Raw genomic sequence first — 27,121 nt, forward strand, 5'->3', positions numbered from 1 at the left:
AATTAGAGCAAACTAAAAGCTCTACTTTGCTACATCTACTCTCGATTTGGCACTGAGCAAGGCAGGCCCCCAATGTTTCCAATGGAGCCATTAATAGAAGGCTCATGTCTATATTAGGAACGAGTGACTCACAGAAAGTGTCTGTAAATATCAGGATCAGCATGAATCCACCTCACAGGTACTGTACTGGATCAGCAAATACAGTTGCTCCCGACATTCATACTTTAAGGACATGCATTGTTGCAATATAAAACTTCCTCCAGTCTGTAAAATTTGTAGGCACAGGATGTACTGTTCTGAGCAGCAACAACAATCACATAGTTATTTTTATTGATCAAATGTGTCTGCAAATGTCTTTCATGACCTCATCTGTATTCTGTAAATTATTAGAAGCAGTGTTAGTAAATGACTCACATATTTTGGGAAAACGACAGTACTCTTAGTGACTGTGCCTTTTACACATATTTCAAGCAAACTGCCCTATATGTCCTAAATGGTATATTCCAGCAAGTTTCCAATTATTTTGTATATAACATGTGTGTCAAACATACAGTACCATCTCTTAATAATGTACAATGTATTGATAACTATAGGATAAAGAAACGAAAACAAAGCGGTACCCACTGTTCTTCCCCTCTGCCCAGCTGCTTGCCCTGCACAATTACCGTCTCCCTTCTGTTGTTTTGCAGCCTGTGTTGATGTCTACAGGACACACTCCAATGTACACCTCCGCTGTTTCCACACTGGTAAGGGCACAGCGATGTGCGCTGCTCCGTCGACATTACCAGCATCATCATCAGTCATCATCATCCTCCGTGCGATTTATCTATTTTTTTATCTCGTCTTTGCTGGATTTGGTGTCCCCCAACGGTTGGCTGTCTGATTGCAGGGAGAAACAGCTGCCCATTCATCGCCATTTTATCTGTGCTGGCAGAGTGTGAGGTCATCTGTTCCTGATCATATCAGTGGTTTCGTACTCATTGCCATTCAAATCTCCTTTGTCTGAAAGATTTGTTCTGCTACTTGTGCTCAATGACTTAAAGTCACATAACTGGAACTTTTTATATTTCAAGCTTGCTGTGTGTATTCATATTTCTGCTTCATATGTTTGAACACATGCCATAGTTTTCATGTGAATCTGAATGTAGGAGTATGTAAGTCAGTGAAAAACCATTTATGATGCTATGGGATGAGTAAAAATGAAATGAATCCTGATGTGTCTCACAGTCAAATCTCTAGTGGTACATTGAAGGGTTAGGGTTTTACAGCTAGATGGAATGGTTTTGCAGGACGAACTGAAACCTGTAGGTGTCAGTGTTAGACTGTACAGAGTGACTTGTAACCTTCAAAAGATGGCCATATATCAGTAATCAGAGGGTGTGTGTCTCATACATATAATGGGAGGAGATGTAGTGTCATTACTTATTCCTCTCTATCTTAATAAAACAAAACACAGATATACACATAGGTAAGAATAAACAGGAAATCTGACCACAAAAGCTAGCTAAAATTGCCAACGAGTGGATTACGGAATCTGACTTTCAGTCTCTTCATGCCTGTTGAACACAGCAACTCCACAAAAATACATAATTTCTTGTCTTTGTGAGCTTCCACTGACTTTGAGAGAGCCCTATCTAATAGTGCATGCTTATAATTAAGCAGTTGTACATAGAGGACATTCCGCACCCTTCAGCATATAGTTGTCAGTAAGAAATATGCGTATGTATATTCTCCTCCATAAATATACATAGTACTGCATTCTGCAGATGTATGCATTCAATTTTCCACACTGGTTGAGTAAAGCATGTACTGTCTTCGAGATGCATTACAGAAACGCCTCAGTGCATAGATGTCTTAGCAGCCGTTGCAGTGCCCGTGTGGTTCTCATTGATGTGTAGGTGGTGTCGTCAGTCTGTCTCTTTATTGCTTTAATGGCGTGGGGTTTGCCAGTGCCTTTCCAGGCCCCATTGATTTATGGGTAGGTTTGTCTCTGGAAGCACTGCAACGGTTTGGCAAGTAAGAGAAGGTCTATGGGTTATGTACATGATTTAGCAAAAAGGTATTTCAGCTACAAATTACATCAATTCTTTAAAACCTTATTATATAATGTGATTAGAAATCTTTTTTTTGTCTCACTTCACATAGCTTTTGATATTGGTCAGTGCTTATACTTATGATCGTTCCACCTCTTTTTAGATACATTAAATTGATGTGGCGTTATGTGCTTCTCTTAGTGCTCTAATGCAAGGTTGATGTACTGACAGCAAACACATGTACATAGATGTGTATAAAACATGGGTATTTTTACTTTCTTATACTAATTACAAAGGGCTTGTTAAAAGGGCCTTAGTTTGACAAACTAAAGGCGTATGAGCAAAGAGTTTTCAGCATCGCAGAAGAGATATTGTCCTCCATTTGCTGTGAATCCAGTGGGACTCTAGTTACTGAGCTAAGTTTGGCTTCGCTGAGAGTATGTGAATCTGATAAAGTGGGCAAAATACCACAATTACGCTAAAGCTATTCTATCCCTTTAAGCTCTTCTGTCATAACATTCACCCTTTGACTGTATTCATATACAGAGACCTGAACATTTTTATTTATTTATTTTTTAACAATGAATGAGCTACATTTAGTGTGACTGGAGGTCTCTAGCTGAAATCACTACAGAGCACTTATCACGGCCTCTTTTTCTCTATCTGGCCAAGAGTGAAAACTAGCAGGTGCAAAGTGCTTCCTGAAGACGCCCACCGACCGGTTTGTTATACTCTGTCTCTTCGAGTAAAAAAGGATGCATATTGCTTTCTCTGCTCTCTAACCACAAAACTGTTCCTAAACATAATCACTTTCACACAAAACAGTCAGATGTGTACGACACTCAGGAAGAAGACAGTAGTTTTTAATGTAAGGATTCAGAGAGTTCTCTATTAAACCCGCCCATCTCTGCTCTACATCCTTGTCTGGATCTGGCTTCCATCTCCATTTCCCCCATCCTCTATACTTTTCTTTAATAAATGTTTAAATATGTCCCTGCAGCTTCGATGTAATTACTGTGCAGCCACAGCTCAGGTCCTATGGGAAAGAGAGGCAAGAGAGAAAGAGGAAAGGAAGTATGGATGCAGAAAGAAGGGAAGAATAGCTGTTCTTGCTGAATAGTGGAGTACAGGATAGGGAGGCGAGAGGCCCTTGCAATTGGAGGGTGAGAAAATTAGATAGGCAAAAGGAGATTTTTTATTCAACAGAATGAGGACATGAAGATGACAGCTTGTCCTTCAGCATGTCATTACATGTGTGCATGGTGCCGTGTATTACACGCTTGCCGATCCATCTGTCTTTCAGAAAGAGAAATTTATCCATGGAAAAGGAAAAGAAATGGCAAGCCACGTCTTTTTTCAAACATCCTTCATCCTTCACCTTATTTGCAAGAGTTTTGTGGTTCAAAATTCCCTGACAGCAAAATGATGTGGAGGCTGGTGAAAAGTGTTATGACAATCATTGACATTATTACAGTTACACTAATGTTTTAAAGAGCAAAATTGCAGATCAGTACTACAGAAAGCACATCGTAGGACACATTGTTAAAATAAGTAATTGACCAAACTAGTAAACATGATGAAAATAGAAAACAAAAGTAGAAAGCATTGTAACATTGTACACAGCATTAAAAAGGACATTGGAAAAGAGACTACAAAAACTAAGAACAAGAAAATCCCTGGAGACAAACTAAAACGATGAAATATCAAGTTACATTTCTCCACCCATGCTGTCTGTTCAGCATCCATCCTTTTGACTAACTGAAGAACTGGGGATTCTCCCTGGGAATAGACAAAGAGGCAGGCCAGTTTTGCTGTTTGCCCTTCTAGGTTCAGTCAAAGTGTAAGTCCTCCCACTCTCCCATCACCAGCATCAACATTATACAGGGAGACAGCTAAGTAATTGCCATCAAACTTCCTTGCTCGCTCCTGTTTCCTCAGCAGCGGGTATGGGAGGGGGACAGTACAGTAGCAGCAGAAAATATGAACTGCATTCTCACTGAGCACAGACCAGTAGCAGGAAGGCGCCGCTATCACAGTCCACTGCCACAGACGACGAAGAATGGAAGGATCTGTTTGTCACTTTTTATTCTGGACGGGTGATTTCTGAAGACAGGACGAGTGGGTCCCAGATAATGAGGAGCAAAAGTAATTTTTATAATGATGTCTCCAGCGTCGACTCAGCAAGAAAACGACATGAATTGAGCCATTGCTCTGGATTTGAAATTGTTAAAATATATCCCTTTTCTAGAGGATGCCATTTTTTTGTTTTACATTTTACTTAGGCTGACTGCAATGCAAAGCTCAAAGGACCTGTTTTCATCTGAAATATGATATCTCTTAATTAATGCAGTCTGGACATTCTGTGGTTTCTGATCAACTGTTATGGCTGGGCCTAGACCTAATGGCTCCCTCTGCAATCATACTTTTGTGGTGCTTCTGAAAGCAGATACTTCTAGAGTAAACTCCACCTCTTCCAGCACACTCAGTGGGCGTGAGTGTCATTTTGGGACGTGAGCAGGGTTTGCTTCCCAGTATTGACAAATTTAATTTTGGAACCGAAGGAAAATGTTCATGTCTGTGTGGTACGCCAAAAAGATGGGCTGCAGACTCCTCAACAATGTCCGGAAAACCAAGAAGCATCGACATCGAAAGATGGTAGGCATGTTTTAAACAATAGCTGTTTTCTAGCTATGCTTCAGTATATTTGGACAAATGTTTGTGAAAATGACAACGGCCTAGAAAGTGAATAACGTTTTAGTCATACTATGACTTTGTTTTGTGCACAGATACAAGGCTAGTCAAAGCAGGTCAAGGCTGCACTAGAGGCCCATTTAGACTTTTTAATAATGTGTGTCTTAGTAATCAAATATGGCAAAAGTAATCAAGTCCTGCTCAGGCCATGTGTATGTGTGGTAATAGGGCCCTTGTGAAGGTTGTCTGTTTGAGTTTCTGTTTAATAGAAAACAAACTAGAATGTGACCATCAAATATGCAACACATCCAAAATGAACCTCTGTCACTGCAGTAAACTCTTCTGAGAAGCACAGACCTAGCAAAATCTCCAACCAATAAGATAGCAAGAATTACATTTCACAAAACATCACCCATGTCTTGTTTTCTCATTCAACAGACTTGCACAAACCTAAGTAAGTGTCAATGTGGATTTATTTGTGCTGGTATCTGTCTGTACCTTAACAGAAGAGCAGCACTTCAGATACACACTAAAATTATAATAGTCACAGCGCTTGCCTGCTCTGTTGCTGCTGTCACATCAACCTCTTTATTTATGATCACGTCCAACATTATTTTTGACATTGCGTATTTCAGTAGGGGTCGCTGGCTTACTTATTGACCGGATGGCTTGTATATGTAAAAGGCTTTCCAGTTGCTGCAAGGTATGCACACACAGCGTTAAAGCTTCTCTAATGCAACCTTTGGTTTCTATCCAGTTATGGCCAGAATGTGACATTGCTCCCTCTGACTTTACTGAAGTATTATTTGCATCATTAATCTCATCAGGAACTGCTAAGAAAAAAATCTTAGGCTTAACTGAACAAGTCACTGTCATTATTACTGGCACCATCATATCCCCTACGACTAAAAATGTTCATCAGACTGAAAACGACTAGTGGATTAAGCGTGTGCAGAAAGGGTTATGAGCAGAAAGATGTGCATGTTTGCATGCGTGTGTGCACAGAGCAGTAGAGATTGGATTGATTAGATTACCTGGACGTCTTGTGATTTCCATATTCAGGAAGGAGCATGCACAGTTGTATATGCAGCCGTGTGTGGTTTCTCATCTTAAATTGCAATTATTCACTCATGAGTTTTGCTTTTAAGCCCACTTGAATATTAAGTGTAGGTTATTTTATTTAGGAACATTATCAAATCAGTGTTAGGCAAAACACTGTATAATGTATGTGAAACTACAATAATGAAAATCAATCGGTTTGTTTTATTCGTGTGAGCATGGATATTGTGCATATCCAGTAAATCCATCAGGGTCTGGGTGTGGATGGTGCTGCCTATAGAGACATGCCAGAGGACGGGCTGACTGAATAGGTGGTGCTAAAATATAGGTGGGCAAGAGCAGCCAAATACTATAAATCCTAACAGCCCTGATGTTGAAAGACTTGACAGAGCATGGAGCAGGGGAGAGAGAGCTGTGTCGAAATCCCTGCAGGGAAACTGCCTGCACTAGGCTTAGATTTCTGCTGGCTATACTCATTATTTCCCTCTCTAGATAAGGATGAATTTGACGTGACGTTCAACAGCACCGCCCGTTGGACGCAGCTACATGGCTGAAGCTCTGCACAGACTCTCTTATAATAGAACAGTTAAAGCACTCTGGCATTTTGTGGAGAGCTGGGGGAGAGTTTTATGCCTTCGCCTTACATAGATGAGTGTTTTCTCATTATAATGGATATAGATATAATTAGCGCCATTCAACACTGATGATTTCTAATGGCTAAAGGGGTTTGAAGCGTAAAATGGTGTCCTTGTATATATAAAAAAACAACGAGAAAGTCACAGACTGAATTAATAACATTAATTAGTTTAGCTGGGTTATTGTTACTGAGCATGTTGGCTCGCTTCAACGCTGACTGAGATGTAGCCATCATAAATGTCATTAGGTACACCCACATTTTACCTACATGAAACCATAAAAGCCACCATTAATGAAAACTGGATCACCTGCGTGTTTACTGCTATGGCAGGTCAAAAACAACAAGCTCTAATACTCATATGTGTTTGTGGCATGAATTGCTTTGCTGTACAAGTTTAACATTTAAACTATTTATGCCGAAGAGAAAAACACGATAGTGGAGAATTCAGGCAAAAAAAGATAAATACCCCCTCCCAACTTGGTTAGCATAAAGTTATTTAATTTACAATGATGTACATGGAGTAATTAAGCAGATTTTAAGGATATGAGGAGCTGTAATCAGAAGATGGCCATGTCATTTCCTTTATTGAAGCACTGCCCAATAATACTGGGACTTCAATGTTTTAATCAGAGCTTATTTACCAAATGGGTTCAATTACAAATGTCAAGGTCCCCATTTGATTTGATTCAAACCAACATCAGTTCAAGATATTTCAGTGACAACATCAAAGCTGCTCTTCTGTAAAGATCTTGCACTAAATCCAAATGCATCTGATTCAGCTGAGGTTGGTTCACAAAAAATGGTTCACTAGAATGGTTCACAAAAAAACAAAGGCCTGCGTGGCTAAGTCAGACTAATGGGTCTGAAGCTAAAGCACATTTATTAATATATTGCTCTTTGGATTTTATGTATAAATAAGAATCATTCAAATGAAGATCAATTTGTTTTATATACTGTACCTGCACTTAAGATGATGGATGGATGGATGAATTTTAAAACTGCACTATTGGTTTAAATGTACATATAGTGTATTGTCTATTTGTCCAATTTAAATATAGACAGACAGGGTGAAAGGATGAAGTAGCCATTGCATCGCATAAAGATCACTGAGCAGGAATGTGACACAGTCTGCCTTAAAAGCTGGGAAGATGTGTTTGGTTTGGTTGTGCACTTGTTTGTGTGTGTCAGAGCTGTCAGGACTGTGAAGGTCAGCAGGCTGATTTTATGCTGCTGTTTCCTGTTCAGTAAGCACTTTAGATGCACAGTGTCTTTTCCATGCTAATCAGCGGTGGTACAGAAATAAACACAGGGATTTACATGGAGAGTCACTGTGTTCTCCAATGAGTCCTGTCCACAACAGTGTGTCATCTTCCAACATAAGACAATTTGATGCTTAGAGTATTCTAGAAAGAATATAGAAATATAGAAAGAACAAAACGGCAACATAAATAGGATGGATGTAGGATGGACTGCATGTAGAGGATAACTCTGACACTTAAGATGATTCTTGGCAGGTAAACTGAAACCACAATGCCAAAAACCCTGCCCTCTCATAGAGTTGCTGTCTTGTCTTTTCATTACTGTATCACTTGGTTCCTGATGAATAACTCCTTGAAACATTTAGATTCAGTCTGGCGCCAGTCATAATGGGTGCAGCACAAAATTTCAATAACTGACCACCAAGTGAGCTGACATTGTACTCACTCCTGTCTGTCAGGGCCTTGTTACCAAGTTCCTGTGTCTTCATCATCCTCCCAGTGTGCTGAGAGGTGTTGTTAGTGTGGCTGCATATGAATTACTGAGAGGTTTGTTTTGGAACGACTGGTGGGCAGGGGGCAGACATCCATGTTCCATGAGATGGCCATTTATCGCACCAACTATACTGCAATTCAGCCTTCAGCTTCAGCAGAGATCAATAGTTTGAAAGAACATGAACTGTAGCATGAATTACTTCCGGGGCCAACTATGAAGAGATGAAAACTCTGTCCTTTAGCACAGTGACAACTGTGTTATCACAGCTAGGACCTGAAATGACCATCAGCCTTGGCTATGACTGTAGGTTCCAGAGGTATACTGAGAGCTCAGCCAGGAGCTGCCTACTTGAGTGTCTGCCATTGCTTCTCAATAATGTTTCTTTTCTCTCTTCGCCTCCAGGGAAATACTCCTCCAGTGGTGGTGAACACTGACACACTCGATGGCTCCCCATACGTAAGGATTATGTTTAATCTTTCCTTTACTGTATTATAGCATTAGACTCACACACATGACTAACTTAACTGTGTTTGTATTATCTGTCCAATTCCATTTCTTTCTCAGCATCCAGGTAGCTTTTCATTTCACTCTGAACAATAAAATTAATTTGTTTTACACCTTTCCAATTTAATAAGGTTTCTCAGTTTGATATACATTTTGACAGAAAAAAAACATTCCTTCATCTGATTCAGAGTTCATTAATGATGCCATTTCTACAATCAAAGCAGTGCATATATTATCAGGAGTTGCGTGGGATTAGAGAAGAAGGCTCCGCAGTGAAAAGCCTGGCATCACAGAGCAGCATATTTGCACCACTACAGCACGAAGAAAAGTTGTTTTCTAGGTCAGACACCAAAACAGTGAAGCCTGAAGTTCCCTAAATTCCTTCTTCCTCTGGGACTTGCTTAGTTGCAGAGGTAACGCTGAGTCGTTCATCTGTAAGGCAAATTAGGTTAAAAGAAATAGTACTGGTATTATCAACTACATACTATCGTTCACACGTGATGATCAAGCCCAGAGGATTTCTTGAACTGAATTCTACTGGGTCAGCTGAAATAATAGGATCTCCTAAGTCTAAGCCACTAAACTAACATCTTTTCACAGGTGAATGGGACAGAAGGAGAAATCGAGTATGAGGAAATCACACTGGAGAGAGTGAGTGTGAGAACTCAGATTCTCACATTTATTATTACTATTTAACTTGTGTTAGTAATTATTATTTGGAAATTGTAGATCCAACAGTCTATCAACAATCCACCATTTCTGTCACCGGTCCATAAGGGTGTCAACGCATGTCCCCCAATGTATCAAATAATAACTGTGCATTTGCTCCCACAGGGTAACTCGGGCCTGGGCTTCAGCATAGCGGGGGGAACAGACAACCCACATGTGGGTGACGACCCCAGCATCTTCATCACCAAAATCATACCGGGAGGAGCCGCAGCTCAAGATGGACGTCTGAGGTAAAACCATACACACACTAAACGCAAAGTAAACCTACAACCTTCCACACAAGACAAGAGCTTCTGAATTTCCTGACACACTCACACAATCTTTTGTCACTTTTGTACAAGTGAACACACTTAAAGGAGAGACGAAGCTTTAAAAGTACAATATCCTTTTTAAGTGCTAAGTAATGTAACACAGTAGTATAGCACACTGACTGTCCAGCCTTGTTAGCATCAACCCCAGCATCAACCCCAGAGAAGACAGGTCTGTTTAATTTAAGAGTGAATGCACCAAAATACTCTAAAGGTTGCATTTTGATTTAGTGTCATGTGTTTTAAACTAGCAGCAGTGTGTTATTATTACCAGCTAGCCTGTGGAAAATAAAACTGTTCAGAACAATCAGGAATATGTAACAATACATTTATTTTCCCACTATAGTTGCATTTCCTGTTTAGTAATTTCCCTAGTCAATGCTGCAATAACCACAAGTACAGAGGCATCCTCCTCATTATAGTTGACCTATGAATGTCCACTTGGAATGATTTGAAATAATTGAGAGTTTAACTGAGAGCTTAAAGCAGAACTGCAGAAAACAATACACTTGCCTTAATGTGAACAAGAAAGTTTCTCTTGGCCTTTAAGTTCCGTTCCAAGCATACTCTCATATAACTAGAGAAAAGTATTTTGAATGTAAATATCTAAAAATGAAAATCTTTGAAAGTCTAATAAAATCTTAAATGTGTTGCTATAAAATGTATTTCGCTTTGAGACGGTTTGCATGATTCAAAAACAAAAAAATTCTTCCTGTCAAGATGGCAAAGAGGCTTTGGAAATAGGAAAAGAAACCTTCAAGGTCTCTGAGAGTGTACTTTAATGGAGCTGATTTGGAACATTTTATCCAATATGCAGATTCTTATCCAGAAATTGTTTAATAAAGATGTGCCTGTAAATCCTTGGCAGCACAAAGAAAGGAATGCTTTGTGGACACATCAATGCATGATTTAAAAAATGTTAGAAATCATTGCTGCATGCATCCTTTGTATCAAGCAGGGTCTGGTTGTCTGATGTATGTATCTCAGTGGTATCTGAGTGTATCTCAACATCTGGCTGCCTTACAGAGAAGTGTTTATACACTACCATTTTCATGGCTATAAAATCTGTATGTTCACATAGATGGAGTCACGCTAACCAGTTTTTAAGCATTGGAGGAAAAAATGTGTATGGCTGCTATTTCATCACTTTCATCACACCTCTGTGAAATTAGCTTATCTACTGAGCATGGGCTGCTACTTCCACTTCCCATGTCAAGTTCTCATAATTTCTACAAACACGTAAAACAAAGAGGACATACCGTAGCTTTCCCTATGGTGATAGGTCAATAAAGCAGGGATTCTGTGCTCATTAATTTTGCATTGTGAGAGATGGGTGGAAAAGGGCTAGATGTTTCTGCTGAAACTGGATCCCAAACACAGCTATGGTTGAAGATTGACTGTTCCTGACCTCTTCTGGTGGAGGATTACTCCCAGTTTCTTCACCAAAACAAAAGCCCATGCTGTATTTTCCCTCTCCCACCCACAGTCTCTCTCTATCGGTTTTTCTCTCAATTTCTTAGTGTGAACGACTGCATCTTATTTGTGAATGATGTTGACGTAAGAGAGGTGACACATAGCCAAGCTGTCGAGGCTCTTAAGGAGGCAGGTGCTATCGTCCGCCTCTACGTTCTGCGCAGAAAACCAGCAGCTGAAAAAGTCACTGAAATTAAACTAATCAAAGGGCCTAAAGGTAAGTGGAAGTTATGAACAAATGCTTCATACCAAGCTAAGCTGCACCCAGTGGATTTAACAAATCTCCTCTTCGTTAACCAGCCTGCTTTGCCCATTCTCTGCCTCTCTTATATCTTCCTTTATGTAGGATTAGGTTTCAGCATTGCTGGAGGTGTGGGAAACCAGCACATACCAGGAGATAACAGCATCTATGTCACCAAGATCATTGAAGGCGGGGCAGCTCATAAAGATGGGCGTCTGCAGATCGGGGACAAGATCTTAGCGGTCGGTCAATCATATTAGATAATTACCAGTATGCAGACATATGTGCCCATAGACGTACAGTACATGTCACTGACAGCCACAGAGTTTAAAACACATGGTCACATATGAACACGCATACATTAACACATTGGTGACGTATCAAGAGCCACGATGAATCACAACAGTAATTTCCATGGCCTGACATTATTTTCATTAATATGTTAATATATGTGTGGGATGGGATAAATGTCTGACTGTAGTTATGTCTCAATTATTCTCAAGTAGCTTTACTGCCATCTGCTGGAGAACAGAGAGCACAACACAGCAATTTCAAAATGGTGCTTGTGCTCTACTAAATGGTGTCCGAGCCAACATCATACCTTTAAACGGGATATGGCATCATGCCATTGTTCACATTGAATCTGTTGAAAGGTGCATAACCACGATATACACAATCTGACAGAATGCTGGACATGCACGTAACCAAATCAGAGACTAACCATCGTTGCTCAGCACAGACCTGATGGTAAAGACACAGTGATCATCAATAAGAATTTTTATTTTATTTAAATTAAAGTGTAATTTGCACACAGGTGTTCCTTTGTTATTTCTCACAGAGACTATACTAATCTGGAAATGTAGGCCAGGGCCAAAGCCACGAAGCAAATATTTATAATTGTAATGTGTCGCATAAATGATACTTGACACAAACCGAAATATTCACTGAACAACCAATGGCTGATTCATTTTTAAATCCAAACTGTGTGATTTGTAATTACAGAAACAGAGAGCATTTGTATGACTATGGGATTTGTATACACCACTACTTCTGACTGGCAGTGTATATAGAGACACATATAGAGATACGTTACAATAAATACATATTTATCACTTCTAAAGTTTGTAATGCTTGTGTGGCTTTAAATGAGACATGGTAATATGCCATTGTTCACACTGAATTTGGTGAAACTTACATAACTACATCACCACAGTTTGACTCGCTCCAACAGACATTTCCTGTCTTTAACTGCAACACACAGCTCTAGTTACACAAATAATTAGGATAGTACTCTTTGGGGGTCCCAATCTAGAAGGAACTTTATTTTCAGTCGAGCTTATCATTACAGGAAACTACCCTCCTGATATTTAGCTTTGTCTAACATAATAAATTGGCCTAATGTTTCACTAAGTATCTAGTATCTATTTGGGATAAATAAAGTTGTTTTGATTGATTGATTTGATAGTTAAAGTGTAGGAATTTATCCTCTCAATTATCAATAAATTTAAATACTATCACAGGCAGAAATTGGTATTACTATGTGTATAATTGAAAGTGTTAAATTTGCCCTGAAAGCTAACATGGGTCACTCCTGTTTTCAGTTTGGGATCCTGCTTATGTTTCTCTGCTTATAAACAGGTGAACAACGTGTGTCTGGAGGATGTGATGCACGAGGATGCGGTGGGGGCTCTGAAGAACACAGCCGAGGTGGTGTACCTCAGGGTGGCCAAGCCCAACAACCTGTTCCTGACTAACTCCTACAACCCTCCGGACCTCACCAGCAGTAAGGCCCTCTCTGCGCCTTTGTGTAAACCTCTCCTATTGTGTGTCAACCGGAAAGCAAGAGATTTTCCTTCAGATTTTGAACAGTGGTCAAAAATAGAGAGAATAACTTGTTCTTTCTAAACCACCAGAGATGACTGTGTGAGTTGTGTGAAAAGTCAAAGCTGAGCTGCACAGGTTCAGAGCTCTTTCTTCCCCTTTATCCTTCACAAAAACACAACGTTTCCTTTGAGCTGAAAAAAACTCCTGATAAATGTCTGCCCTGAGCATGGGAACGAATGCTCAAATTTGTGCAATAGGCTTTCATTACATGAGGATATTGTGCAATATATCGCATTGCACAAGTGCATTTAGTCAGTGGGAAAGTACAGGGTGAGAAATGCGAGCTGCAATAATGTTACATATCTGTGTACAATACCTCCCCTGGTATCTTATATCTCTTTGCTCCTTTGTGTAATTTTCCAGCATATTCCCATATGGATACTGAACTCAGCCACCCTAACTATCTTGGATCGGATTACCCACAAGCCCTAACTCCCACCTCACCGAGTAGGTTTTCTCCTGTCCTGCACGGCATGATGGGAGACGATGACATCCCCAGGTTAGCAATCATCCTTAACCATATAAAACATATATGTTTTACCTACATATTTTATTATTAGTAGTTTTATCAAAACTAGTAGGAGAGTTGTTTGTATTTTTTTTTTTTATGTGTATCATCGATCTCTCTCCCTATCTATCTCCCTTAGGGAGCCTCGCCGAGTTTTGATTCACAGAGGCTCAACAGGTCTGGGATTCAACATTGTTGGAGGAGAGGATGGGGAAGGAATCTTTATCTCATTCATCCTGGCGGGGGGTCCAGCTGACCTTAGCGGAGAGCTGCACAAGGGCGACCAGATCCTTAGCGTAATTACACTTTTCTTCATAACGTATTCTACAGTGACACACGCTGATATTGTGTGTAGTTGTTTACAGTTATGCTGTGTGTGTTAGGTAAATGGTGTGGACCTGCGCATGGCCACACATGAACAGGCAGCCGCAGCGCTGAAGAACGCTGGACAGACTGTAACCATCATTGCTCAGTACAGACCCGACGGTAAAGCCACAGCTATCATAAATAAGACAGCTTCAAACTAAGAGTTTCTTAAAATTAAGTTAAACGGTTAGAAGACCTACTTTTTAATGTTTTGAGTCATGCAGTCAGACTTGTAATCACACATAAAGAAAGCAAGAAAGCACCTGAATCACTTAAAGTATGGGAATTCGTATCAAGACATTGACTGCATCACTGAATCACTTGTAAAGTTTGTATTGTCTATGTCATTCTGTTTCAGAGTACAGCCGTTTTGAGGCTAAGATCCATGACTTGAGGGAACAGCTGATGAACAGCAGCATGGGCTCTGGGACCACAACGCTAAGGAGTAACCCAAAGAGAGGCTTCTACATCAGGTCTCACATTAGAAGCAGATGTAGTACCTTGGGTACTACATGACACAGATCACAGTGCCTCCAAGACAAGACTTTTGGGCTAATGCATGCATTCAGTTCCACATAGACTTAATCCAAAGCTGTTGGTCAAATTCAATTGTAATTACATATCTACAAGTACTGTTCAGTTATTTTAGATCATTTAGAATATGTAGTTTTTCATTCAATTTAGATTATTTTAGGAAATAATAATTTGATTTGTTCTGCATCAGCCTGTTAATAATCTTGTCAAAAATGCATCCATCTGCATAAAATCCAACATTATGTAAAACATATTTATTCAGAGGAAATGTCAGCATTATTTAGTTATTATTTGAGTACAGAATGCAGTCCATTAAAGCATCATTATGCCATCTGTATTTTAATATTCAATGCAAGTGCAAATCCTGAAGTTTTGAAACTGAGGGAATGGTAAATGGTCTTGCTCTCATATAGCGCTTTTCTACCTACCCAAAGGTACTCAAAGCGCTTTTACAGTCAAAGACACATCCACCCATTCGCTCACACAAGCACACACACATTCACACACCAGTGCCAGTTGCACTGGGAGCAACTGGAGGTTCAGTGTCTTGCTCAAGGACACTTCAGCATATGGCACACTCAGGGGGATAGAGCCGCTAACCCTTCGGTTCATGGACAACCCGATCTACCTACTGAGCCATAGCCGTGTTTGGTTTATAGCAAACACAGTATGATTATCAAGAAAATATTAATAACATATATTATACATAACATTAAAACCACCAACAGAAGAAGTAAATAACATGACCATGACCACATCGTTACAATTTAATGTTGTGCTGTGTAACTTATGGACCTGGCATTCATGTGAATGTTACTTAGACATACACCAGACATGTATAGCAATGACACTCATGAAACATACACCACTATTTCCACATTGCTTTCCATCATTTGTGGTTTGGCTGGTGTTTTTAACGCCACCATCTCAATGCTTCCTCATCATCTTGATTTTTTTTATTATCATGACTATGTGACATCATTATTATTCATAATCATTCATCAATCCAAGTACACACCATTGTCTTGTGAGTAACCCTCTGGGAACGATGGCCATCTTTTGGAGGCTTCCATTTCAATGAGGTCACAGTCTCACTTGCCTGAGTTGGATTTCAATGTGTATGCCCCGCCAGACAGTTTTTAGATTAATTGCTATGTTCACTGTTTTGTATGACCAAATACATTTTGTCATTAATTACAGTTGAAAAATAAACTTAAAAAAATATTACTAACGAGTGACATGAGAGTAAACCCCTAAATCACAGTAGGTGTAAATAATCATCAACTAAAATGACATAATTTTGAACGCTCTAAATACAAAGAGAGAGGAAAATATGAAGATATTTACAGTGTACAGAGGTAGAAAGGAATAATTACTATTATATTAGTCGCTACGGTAAGACTATATAAGGGCTCAACTGCTGTGTTATTGACACTACATACAAGAGCACCAAGTTATTCTGGCTCCAAAGGTATCCAAAGTTAGATTTGTGATAAATACTCATAAAGGACCACTGACTGCTGTGTTTCTGGACTTCAGGCTCACAATCAGCGTTATTCAAACATGTAAGCACAAGGAACTTGATACACACTCTCAGTGTACTTAAATAAAATATGTAAAGGTAGGTAAAATATGTAACAAAAGATTTAAAAAAAATAGGATGACGTAATGCATAAAGACTAAATTGTGACTAATATTACGTTACGGCGATCATTATTTGTGGGATTCTTCTTACATGTTAATGCTAATGCTAACCGCTAGCTAACGCTAACATTACTTGCGTGTTTCAGGGGTCTTCAAGCAGAAGTTGTATTACTACATTAGTCTTCACAGTGGTTCCACTTACTTCTTGTAATATCTTTGTTGAGAGTCTTCACTTGATAAAAAAAGACCAGACACCTCAGTATCCTCCTTTAGTCAAATTGTCGAGTGAGAGTGTAGGGGTAGGTGAATATAAGGCAGAGTAAATTTTTTAAAATAACACTCATGGTCTCGGGGAGTGACTGTATTCCTGTAGTCTCTGATATATGCGTTTTCCTTGTCAATTCTTGCCAAAATAGTCCGTTGAAATAGGCTAACCAACATTTACGGGCTATAGTATTTTATATATTTATTATAATGATTTTTTTTGCCTCCAGTTAAGCCCAGTCCCTCAAAAACAAATTGTGAAGGGGTCTATATTCGTGTAGGTACCAGATCTGCTTGGCTGAGTATCCGGTGCTTCCAGATGACGTCAACTATATGATGGGCCTGTATGTTCGGCTCCATGCGGATCCATTCAACCCGGACTGAGAGATCAGCTCAACAGAGTTTAATCTATTTTTCACGATGGAAGCGATAGCTCAATGAAGTTTTTTATTTATAACTTAATTTTCTACAAAACACAAAAAATACAATGACAGCACATTATTCATAAAAAACATAAAGTTCAAGACATAAAGCTGGATTGGTTCAAGTTCAACCCATTCATTTGTATAGTAGCACAAAAAGATTTACGAAGTTTTATCCTGAAAAAGATTAAATAAAAATACAGCTTTTATTAACTTATCCAAAGAATGAAAGGACATAACAAAACAAATAAGTTTCTCTGCTTCGACAACAACCGCTAACCGCTAAAACTGCTACCGTCTCTTACGCTTCTTTCTGTTGTTCAACCAATTACAAAACGCAACGTCAACATCCCCTACGTCGTGATGTCATCTGGAAGCACCGGATGCTGCGTGGTGTCATTGCGCCTGTCAGCGGTGCTTTGCTGGAATATAGCATAAGGACAATGCCTGGACCGATTAAAAAACGCCTTTACTCACTTATCCAACTCTGAGTATGTGAGTGACTAAATTTCACGTAAGGGTGGTGTATCCCTTTAAAGTCAAAGAGTGATCACATCAACCAATCACACCAAGCAAGAATATATTTCGATGGCACGATGTTACTAAAATTTCAATTAAGATTAAGGCTCATAAAGAGATTGTTGTCAAGTGGAGAATGCGTTCTTAATAAACATTACAACCTACTCATCGTGTTCAGAAAATCGTAGAAAACCCTGGCAACAAGCAAGCAAACATCACCTAACCATATCTGGTAGCAGAGTAAAAGAGAAAAACATCTTGATTGATTCCCTGTGTAAATGAGAGTAAATACTACAATCCAGCTGTTGTCCTGTCACTGCAGCATCCCACTAAAACCTTTTTCAGTGGTTCAGTTATAGTTCCATCCAGCTTTGCTCAGTGTTGCATTTGCTGGTTCCAGTTGAGGTGGATATTTATTTGGAAATAAAATACTGTGATTTTTAAGTTGGTTTAATACAGCATCTGAAGATGGGCTCACAGCTGACAAGTGAGTAAAGACTGCAAAGTGTACACCGTCATTCATAACATTTTAACCACCTGGTGAATAACACTAATTATCTTGCAGTCATGTCATCTGTCAACGAGTGGGATACATTTGGCAGCAAGTGAACATTTTGTCCTCAAAGTAGATGTGTTAGAAATAGGAAAAATGAAAAAAATGAAAGGATCTGAGTGATGCTGAAAAGGGCTAAATTGTGATGACTAGATGGCAGCGTCAGAGCATCTCCAAAACTGTAGCTATTGTGAAGTATTCCCAGTCTGCAGTGGTCAGTACTTATCAAAAGTGGTCCAAGGAAGGAAAAACGGTAAACTGGTGACAGGGTGATAAGTGGCTAAGGTTCACTGATGCATGTGTGTAGCAGTGGTCAGTGTAGTCTGATTCTACAGACAAGCCACTGTAGCTGAAGCTGCTGAAAGGATTCATGCTAAACACAGTTCATCACAGTTTGTGGAGCTGTATAGCTGCAGAGCAATCTGGGTCCAATGCTGACCCCTGTCCACTGCCAAAAGGCATGAGAGCATCAGAACGGAATCACAGTGCAATTGAAGTAGGTAGATTGGTCTGATGAATCACATTTTCTTTTACATCACATGGATGGTGGGTAGGAGCAGTGTTAGATGGTGAGCATGAAATCTAATATTGCAGATAATTTCATATCTTGGAAGAACCATGAAGCTCAGTTTTGTCACTGGTGGTCATAAATTTTATAGCAAAAAGACTAACTGGCAAAACACCACGCATACTGTGTGTATTCTTCATTTTTTTTGTATTTGTTTCATCTTCATGAAAAACTGAACCATTGCTGTAATTCTCACCATAAAATAAATATAACAGAGAAGTTTTTGGAAAACTGGAGAAAGTGTATTTTGCTAAGTGAGTGATTTGAATTCTTTCATCATTTAGGGCTCTTTTTGACTATGATAAAACTGCGGACTGTGGCTTCCTCAGTCAAGCGCTGGGCTTCAAGTTTGGAGACGTACTGCATGTGTTGGACTGCGGAGACGAAGAGTGGTGGCAGGCCCGTAAGGTCAGCCCCCAGAACGAGGCCGAAGAGGTCGGCTTCATTCCCAGTAAACACAGGTCAGACACAATTTTCACTGTTGTGTGGGTGTGATGTTTGTTTTTTTTTTTTATTGTCCTTAGCATTTACTGAACTCATTGTTTAAACTAAAAAGTAGAGAGCAAACTACATCTTTCATGCTAAAAGCTTTATGTTTTTGTTCTGCTTCCCCATCTCAACAGGGTGGAAAGAAAAGAGTGGTCTCGTGTTAACACTAAAGAGAGGGTATGTTCATTAAAATCGGTTTGATTTATAGCTTTGTTGAGTTGTTTTTTATGTCTGTTCATAAAAAGTGTTTGAATAAGGTTGGTTCTTTTAGTGTGTAAACGTCTGCTCTGGTCTCTCTTACAGGACCATGGTCGAGACAGCTTGAGCACTCAAGGTAATTAGTCTGAATCATAAATTTATATTGATAATACAAGCCAGCATATACCCATGTATATGGGGCAGTAAGCTATTTTACTCCATTTAACTTGTTTCCCTTTTATCTCATTTCTATAAACTTTTGAGTCTGCTTTTATTTATGCAGACGTGACAACTACCAATAACTGCTGACTAAAAGCAGTGTACTGTATTCCCTATCTTTACCTTTGGTATTAATCTTCACGTCTTGGCACCTCTATTTAGATATTATACCAATTGCCAAATATAAACCACAAGCAATCTTTCTTAAAGTACACCCCAACACATATTTAATGTTCTCAATCAATAATAAGTTCTGATGTATATACCTTCACATTTGAAAATCTGTCACATTTTGTACACAGGCATGCACAACAGAATATTATTTAAAATAACGTTTTTAACTCTTCAATTTTCTGTCACCAGGGAGAGATAAAATCTCACACAGTTATGAAACGGTTACCCAAGTGGAAGGTAAGGTCACGTAAAGGACTTCAAAGCATTGATATGAAATTTCATTTTTGTTTTAATTTGCCTTTTGTGAATCATCTGATTCTCTTTCTTTCTTTCTTTCTCGTTATGATAAGTGCATTATGCAAGGCCCATCATCATTCTGGGTCCTGTGAAGGACAGGATAAATGATGACCTGTTGTCTGAGTTCCCTGATAAGTTTGGATCTTGTGTCCCACGTAAGTAATTATGCTGTCAGTCACTGAGACTGATCTGTCCTCCAGTTTTTATTTGATGTCACGCCTGCCACCAGCAGTGATTTTAGATAGCGCATCCCGTCTCCGAGAAGTAATGGCTTTAATTTTCTAGATTCAAAATGACATGAGAGTTTTTTTTGTTTTTTTTTTGTCTTGTTCTTTGTTTGACAGACACCACGCGGCCCAAGAGGGAGTATGAGGTCGATGGGCGGGACTATCACTTTGTGTCGTCACGGGAACAGATGGAGAAGGACATCCAGAGCCATCGGTTCATCGAGGCCGGACAGTACAACAGTCACCTGTATGGCACCAGTGTCCAGAGTGTCCGTGAGGTGGCTGAGCAGGTGGGCACCATCATTCTTTCATTTCATTTTGTCCTCTGCAGGGTTGTGAGCCTATCCTAGCTGTCATTGGGCGAGAGGCTTTCTGTCTATCTAATTAGCTGTCCGTTGCAAAATATAGTTGACTAAAATAACAGGTTCTATTATAAATCCTTATCATTTGTGTCCCTGCATGTGTGTATGAGCAGCAGGGGAAGCACTGCATCCTGGATGTTTCTGCCAACGCAGTACGCAGACTACAAGCGGCTCAACTTCATCCCATCGCCATCTTCGTCCGGCCCAAGTCACTGGAGAATGTCCTGTGCGTACTAATACATATTTTAAATACTTGGTTATCAGACAGTTAGCCTGTTTCATAGCAGATATTTCGACTTGTCAAGGTAGTAGATCACAGGTGTGTTAATCATGGTAAAGTCCCATGAGATGTCCCAGTGGAAGTCAATCGGAATGCATGATGACTATATGTTCCCTATGACTATGTGACATGCAGACGTCTGTAGCTGTGATGAGTACAAGTGTCTTCTCTGAAAAATGTCTATGACTATGATCAACATCATGAAAATAGATGTTATAATTAAGATTTTATGTGTCATATTAACAGAGAAATTAACACTCGCCTGACAGAAGAGCAGGCCAGGAAAGGGATGGACCGTGCCCTCAAACTAGAGCAAGACTTTCTAGAGTGTTTCTCAGGTAAGAACATGCATGATCTCTTTGAACCAAACTGCTACATTCTATTGTCAACACACGCTGCATACTTACTAGTAGGATTTAAATTTTGACAGCACCATAATCATAAGCTTATCTATTTGATGAAGAAAGACAGATTACAAGATTTTTTCTGGAACTCCCACTTACACTTCACAAGGTGATGCTGTACATCCATACATCTTTTTTTTTTTAACTGTTTAATATCAATGACAAAACATGCCTCTTCTAAAAGATTGTGTTATAATTTTAGAACCTTTGATATGCTAAGGAAAATGAAATGCAATGCTAGGAGATGATTATAATGTGATATATGACATAATGAGCATTAACCAGAAATATGTTGATGCAGTACTGTGAAACATAGGATTATGTATGCCCCACGTGTACCTCACAAGGGCACATTTTATGTTGAAAATGGTCACACTTATTGCACTTGGTAAAATTCTGAGTATATTTGCAATAAACTTTATTATTTTTTAAAAATGGACTTAAAAGAGGATTAAGAAATAAGGGTGTAAAACAAGCAAGAATGGCTTTAAGAAATTAAGAACAAAGGGAAATTATGAAGTTATTGGTGTAAAATGAACTAGAACAATCCTTTTAAAAAAAAGAAGATAGGGCAGATTGGAACATAGAGAGAGGCCCAGGCAGGACAGGGCTTGCCTGGACATGTTTTAGGGGGACCTAGACTTCCAGGCCCAGCAACAGTGACGTAGAGATTTTCTAACGGTGTAATTGGTCAATGTAAAGGGACGGTCAAGAGGTGGACCCTGAGAACAGGGGCTGGCCGATAGGTGTGACCTGTGAAGTTCCAACAGTATTAAAGAGGGAATATAGAGAGAGTGATCAGAGTGATTTTTTCGGTGTACTTTGTGAACACTTAATGATTGCTCTCCTTTTTGCCGGCATTAATGATCATTCTGACGCTCTGAACTCTGACTCCTGATCATTTCCGAGACACCAAAGAGAAGACTTTCTGAGCTGAATTGGATCACAGATTTGACAACAACAAGATGAGACCCTCATTTCCATTTTCCTGGCATGACGGAATGGCTTAAAAGAGAAAAAGAATGAAAGGACACAGAGTGTTTTAACATTTAAGAGATGCATTTAGGGCAAATCTCAGCAGTCGCCAGTGAATGTAAGGCACCTTCGCAAATCTGGTGCTGTCTACAGTGGTGTCATGTGACATTTTATCAACCACTGAAAGAATGTTTGAGAGGGAATAAGCATGAGCGATGGAAACATGGAAATACTGACACAAATTAAATGTTCCAGTTTTTATGATGTCATAAAGGTCATAAAATTATATGCATTCATTTCTTACTATCTTGAAAAATCAACTGATCCTTTTCTTCTCTCTTTTTCCCCTATCTTTCCCCATTTCCATTTTTTCCCCTGCATCCTTCTCTCTCTCCTCTCTTTTTTATCTTGCCATTTTTCCCCCTCCCTGTTGTTTTCTATCCCTTCCCTCGCACACATACTGTGTCCTGCTGCAGCTGTCGTGGAAGGGGACAGCTTTGAAGAGGTCTATCACAAAGTAAAGACAGTGATTGAGGAGCAATCAGGGCCTTACATCTGGATACCCACCCGGGAGAGGCTGTGATGCTGCAGCCGCTCAACTGCCCCCCTCCCTCCTCTCACAGCCACCATACCCACACCGCCGTTCACCCTCACAGCCGAGCCAGCCTGTCCGTCCTCCAGCAATGTCAGTGCTTAGGCAATCACTGAAAATGACACAGAGAGACAAATGCATACTAAGACAAACACAGGAAGTGAGGAAAAGAACAATACCAAAAAAACAAAAAGACTCTGAGACAGATGTGAACATAGCAACGTGTAATTAAACGGAGAGGGACTGAGGGAAAAGACTTGACCAGTATTTCTATATAACGAAGCAGGGCTAAACATTGAGGCCGTGTTCACACTTGGCATTAAAATGCACCTACAAGTCAACGGTTATAAACACAGCTGCAACTGCACTCAAAAGTGCAAAACTGAACACAGTGGTTTAGTGAAGCTAAATAACTTGTATATGTACATGTGTTGTCTCTGTTTAGATGCAGTTTCCCACCAGATAAACAGCAAATGAAGTGAAGTCCAAATGATAAGTTATTACTTGAGATAGATTTTAGATACGTTTTAATGCCAGGTGTGAACTGCCGCCCATGTCATCTGGATTGTGACACAGTCTAGATATATATGGATAAAAGACGTTAGATCTGAGCAGATTAGAGGTTGACTCAACACGGGGATGCAGTAAGGCTGCTCATCTCAAGTCTCATGCCCCCTACAAAACACCTCCATGCGCCAATGTCTGAGATGGAGGTCCTGAAAAAGACGCTGGCCCCTCTTTTTATATCACCTCCTGGCTTTCTGTCCTCCTCCTCCTGTCAGCTCTGCCTTGTTTCAGGACAGGAACGGGGGAAGACTGACTGAGAAGAGGGGGCCCAGGTGCTGCTGAGTCCCTCTTGACCAGGAGTCTTTTCTCTGCAAAGGCCCCCCCTTTTTTTGTGAATTTCTTCTCGGTTCTGGGTGAGAACTCAGAATAAACGCCCTAGTGACCAAGACTGACATTTGTTCAATCACCCATGTTGAATATTGCGAGGCATTATTTAAAGGCAGTTCAAATAATTATAATGATAAAAAAACTCATATGCTGAATTTGTGCATGCATCTTCAAAGACAATGTGTACGGGGGACAAAAATGGAAAAATGGGACAAAAAAAGGAAAAAAATGATGAAAAGGAAAATCGAGTAAGTAAGGTATGTTTCCTTCTCCATCTTCTTATTGTGGAGGAGTTTTTTTAGCATGTCTCATGAAGGAAGTAGAGAGACATGATAATGTGCTATGGTCTTGAAAGGCCCGTCCTGAGCACAGATGCTCTGGCATATACAGTTTAGCCTCTACTCTCTTATGCACACACACTCACGCTCCCTCACACACACATATACACCCTCACACCCATCCAGTGACACACAGATAGAGTCGTGACCTCAGCTGTAACCTAGCACACACCTCTAAAGGGGGACTGGCTATTCCGACCTGCTAGTCGGAATCCAGGATGAATGTTATCTCTCTAGGCACAAACAGCCGAGCTCTTCGCTTCATCGCACCACAGCCAACTCACTCACCGGTCACTCTTACAAAAGATCCCTCTCAGCCGCAGACGTACACACCGTGTACGTGTCTGTGTGTGTACGTGCGTGTCAATGTGTGTGCACAGAATCGTGCGCATTTACGCGTGAAACCTCCTCTGTGTGGGAGGAATATGTCTTCTTTTATTCTCTCTCTTCCACTTTTCTCTGCTTCTTTCTCCCTCTTGTGTCCACACAAATTAAAGCTAAGTCATGTTTAACTGATAAATGGCCTATATATATAAATATATATATAAATATATATATATATCTTTTTTATGACAATTTCTAACGGGACTACGTCTGTAAAAATCAACATTTCCAAACAATATTCCATTGATTTCTTTGGGTAATATTGCAGTTTGGTTGTTGAATTTACTCACATTCCCATTCTATTGTTGTAAAACGCAGCAAAACAAAGCTACACAGAAATAAGTGAAGCGTTCGATGTAAAGCAGACCTCACGCCAGAGCCTGACGTATTCGACATGATCTTGTAAAGAGACGAACTGAAACACAATGCAGCTGTGTGTGTGTGCGCGCGTGTGTCTGTGTGACTGTGTATTTGCTGCTTGTGTGTGCAAGTGGCAAGAAAGTATGTGTTATGTATAAATATAAATGATGCCATATGAGAATATCAGTTCTAACATCTACTGGTGAATATGATATGTAATACATAAATGGGTGCCTGTGTGTGTGCCAGAGTGAGAGAGAGTGAGACACGCACATGAAGATGTAGTGCAATACTGCTATGATGTTATGCAATGAAGATGGTTTTATGTGATTTAAACAGTATTTATAAAGTTTGCCCTGGAGGTATTATTTGCTCCAGGTATCAGCAGGACAAAGATGGTGTGTTTAAGCAAAGCGACTCAACTTTGAGGTTTTAAGTGTCTGTATTTATTTATGATTTGTTCTAAGGTAGAAGTATTGATGACCATTCATATTTGTTGTTTATTTCTGCTTCTCTCAGCTCAAAGTGGAACAGCTGAGTGAAATTGTGAATGACAAGTCTCATTTTTTTTCTTCATAATTTATTATTTATTTAGAGCTGTTGCCAGTTCCATCTTCAAGTCTGTATATTCTTTTTTCTTTTTCTTTTTTTCTACATTGAGAGAGCTCTTGGGTCTTGGCCAGAAATGCTGTAAATACAACAGAGACGTCGGATTGCCATGTGGCTTTAGATTTAATCGTTCACACTGCTGAATTGATGCAGAATCCATCAGAGCCACAGCCCAGTTTCACTGCTCAAACAACATCTCCACACTCCGGGTGGGCAACACACACACACACACACACACACACACACACACATACATGCACACACACACATGTACACTCACACGCACACACATGCACACACTCGACAAGGATATCGGCACGTCCACACATGCATTTACATTAATGAGAATCACAAGAGCAATGACACACAGAGGCACATCCATGAATTGAATATGTTTTCAATTTCTTTATTTGAGGGTTCAATGTATTTCTTAATATCTCTCTCAGCCATCCGTATCATAGTGTGATATTCCTTATAAAGTATATGAATTTTTACAGAAAAGACTGATTACAAAGTTACAACAGAGTCAACTGATGCAGAAAAATATATTTAACAATGACAATATCGAGCAAAATAAAATGTTCCAGTTCAGTGAAGCGCTTGTTGTAAATTAGCTATAAAATAATAAAAATAATTTAAAATGCTTTCTGAAAATGGATTCCTCAGCCTTGTTTATTTGTTTGTCCATGCTTGTGATCTGATGCCTCACAGTCCCACAGGTGCCGAGTGTTGACCAGAGGGGGGCGCTCATTCTCTGTTTTCAGCTGCTTATCCAAGCTGCTCTCAGCTGCATTTGCACAAACTTGCTACGGCTCTTGTTTGCTGGTGTCTCCCCCACATCTCCCCTCTCATCCTCTCATCAGGGGAACCATTTTCTCTTTCGAAAGGCACACAATCATGAGGTTCCTCTCGTCACATCGCATGCCATGCTATAGCTTTATAGTGGGTGTGTATGAATGGCTGCCATGATCCTGTTTTTGTCCCTGTTTTAAGGCGCAAGCTGTCACCCTAATGCAACAGTCTTTTGCTTTATGTCTAGAAAGCTCCATCAAATTTGTTCATGTTTTCTAATTGTGTTTATTATGTCACTGTTATATATAGCATCATGGTGATTTTAGCTTGGTTAACCAACACACAAATGCCCCATTTAGCATCTAACATGAGCTCTAAATTTACTGCATTTATTCAGTCATAAATTACATATTGCTCCTTGAATTTTTTATGCTGACACTTAAAAGGCTGCTAAAAAAAATCTGACAAGCTGTTAAGTCATTAAACTTCACTGAGCCGCCAGTGAGCCCGTCCTTACAAAGCCATGCTGTGCAGTCAAACCACACACACAACTTTTGTGTGTTTGCGCTTTTTGAAATCCCCAGTTTGTCTACAGATATGAAATATGTCAGCTGAGTTTCAGGGGAATGTGTACGAAGGATGACATAAACCACATCACATGGTGTAGCCTCAGTGAAGGGCCTGAATGAGCTCACTGCGGATCAAACTCAATCTTAAAGGGGGAAACATGTGTGTAAGGGCTTTTTCCAACACTGATCCCCCCTGTATTATGCCAACTGAATGTGACACAGACATTCCTCAAAGGTCATGAAAAGGATCTCAACTATCTGTTAAAGAC

General features: G+C 39.8%; 1 protein-coding gene across 5 annotated transcripts in view; it reads left to right on the forward strand.

Moving 5' to 3' along the window:
- LOC125021153 (disks large homolog 4) overlaps positions 1–26,145 on the forward strand; it is a 64,630-nt gene extending 38,485 nt beyond the window's left edge. For 3 of the 5 annotated variants that reach the window (XM_047607073.1, XM_047607071.1, XM_047607069.1), the window contains exons 3-22: positions 690–746; positions 8,575–8,628; positions 9,277–9,327; positions 9,511–9,635; positions 11,234–11,403; positions 11,533–11,669; positions 13,066–13,210; positions 13,675–13,810; positions 13,959–14,115; positions 14,203–14,305; positions 14,544–14,658; positions 18,974–19,150; positions 19,313–19,355; positions 19,482–19,512; positions 19,959–20,006; positions 20,120–20,221; positions 20,411–20,583; positions 20,769–20,881; positions 21,182–21,273; positions 22,791–26,145. In XM_047607073.1, coding sequence (XP_047463029.1) covers positions 690–746; positions 8,575–8,628; positions 9,277–9,327; positions 9,511–9,635; positions 11,234–11,403; positions 11,533–11,669; positions 13,066–13,210; positions 13,675–13,810; positions 13,959–14,115; positions 14,203–14,305; positions 14,544–14,658; positions 18,974–19,150; positions 19,313–19,355; positions 19,482–19,512; positions 19,959–20,006; positions 20,120–20,221; positions 20,411–20,583; positions 20,769–20,881; positions 21,182–21,273; positions 22,791–22,897 — 2,136 coding nt within the window. In that variant the 3' untranslated portion in view covers positions 22,898–26,145. Of the gene's footprint in view, positions 1–689; positions 747–4,366; positions 4,689–8,574; positions 8,629–9,276; positions 9,328–9,510; positions 9,636–11,233; positions 11,404–11,532; positions 11,670–13,065; positions 13,211–13,674; positions 13,811–13,958; positions 14,116–14,202; positions 14,306–14,543; positions 14,659–18,973; positions 19,151–19,312; positions 19,356–19,481; positions 19,513–19,958; positions 20,007–20,119; positions 20,222–20,410; positions 20,584–20,768; positions 20,882–21,181; positions 21,274–22,790 lie in introns of those variants that run through there. The other 2 variants (XM_047607074.1, XM_047607070.1) reach the window with 2 other exon arrangements.
- The last annotated feature ends 976 nt before the right edge of the window (positions 26,146–27,121 follow it).

This window comes from Mugil cephalus, chromosome 15 (genome assembly GCF_022458985.1).
Source record: "Mugil cephalus isolate CIBA_MC_2020 chromosome 15, CIBA_Mcephalus_1.1, whole genome shotgun sequence".
In the NCBI taxonomy this organism is placed as follows: domain Eukaryota; kingdom Metazoa; phylum Chordata; class Actinopteri; order Mugiliformes; family Mugilidae; genus Mugil; species Mugil cephalus.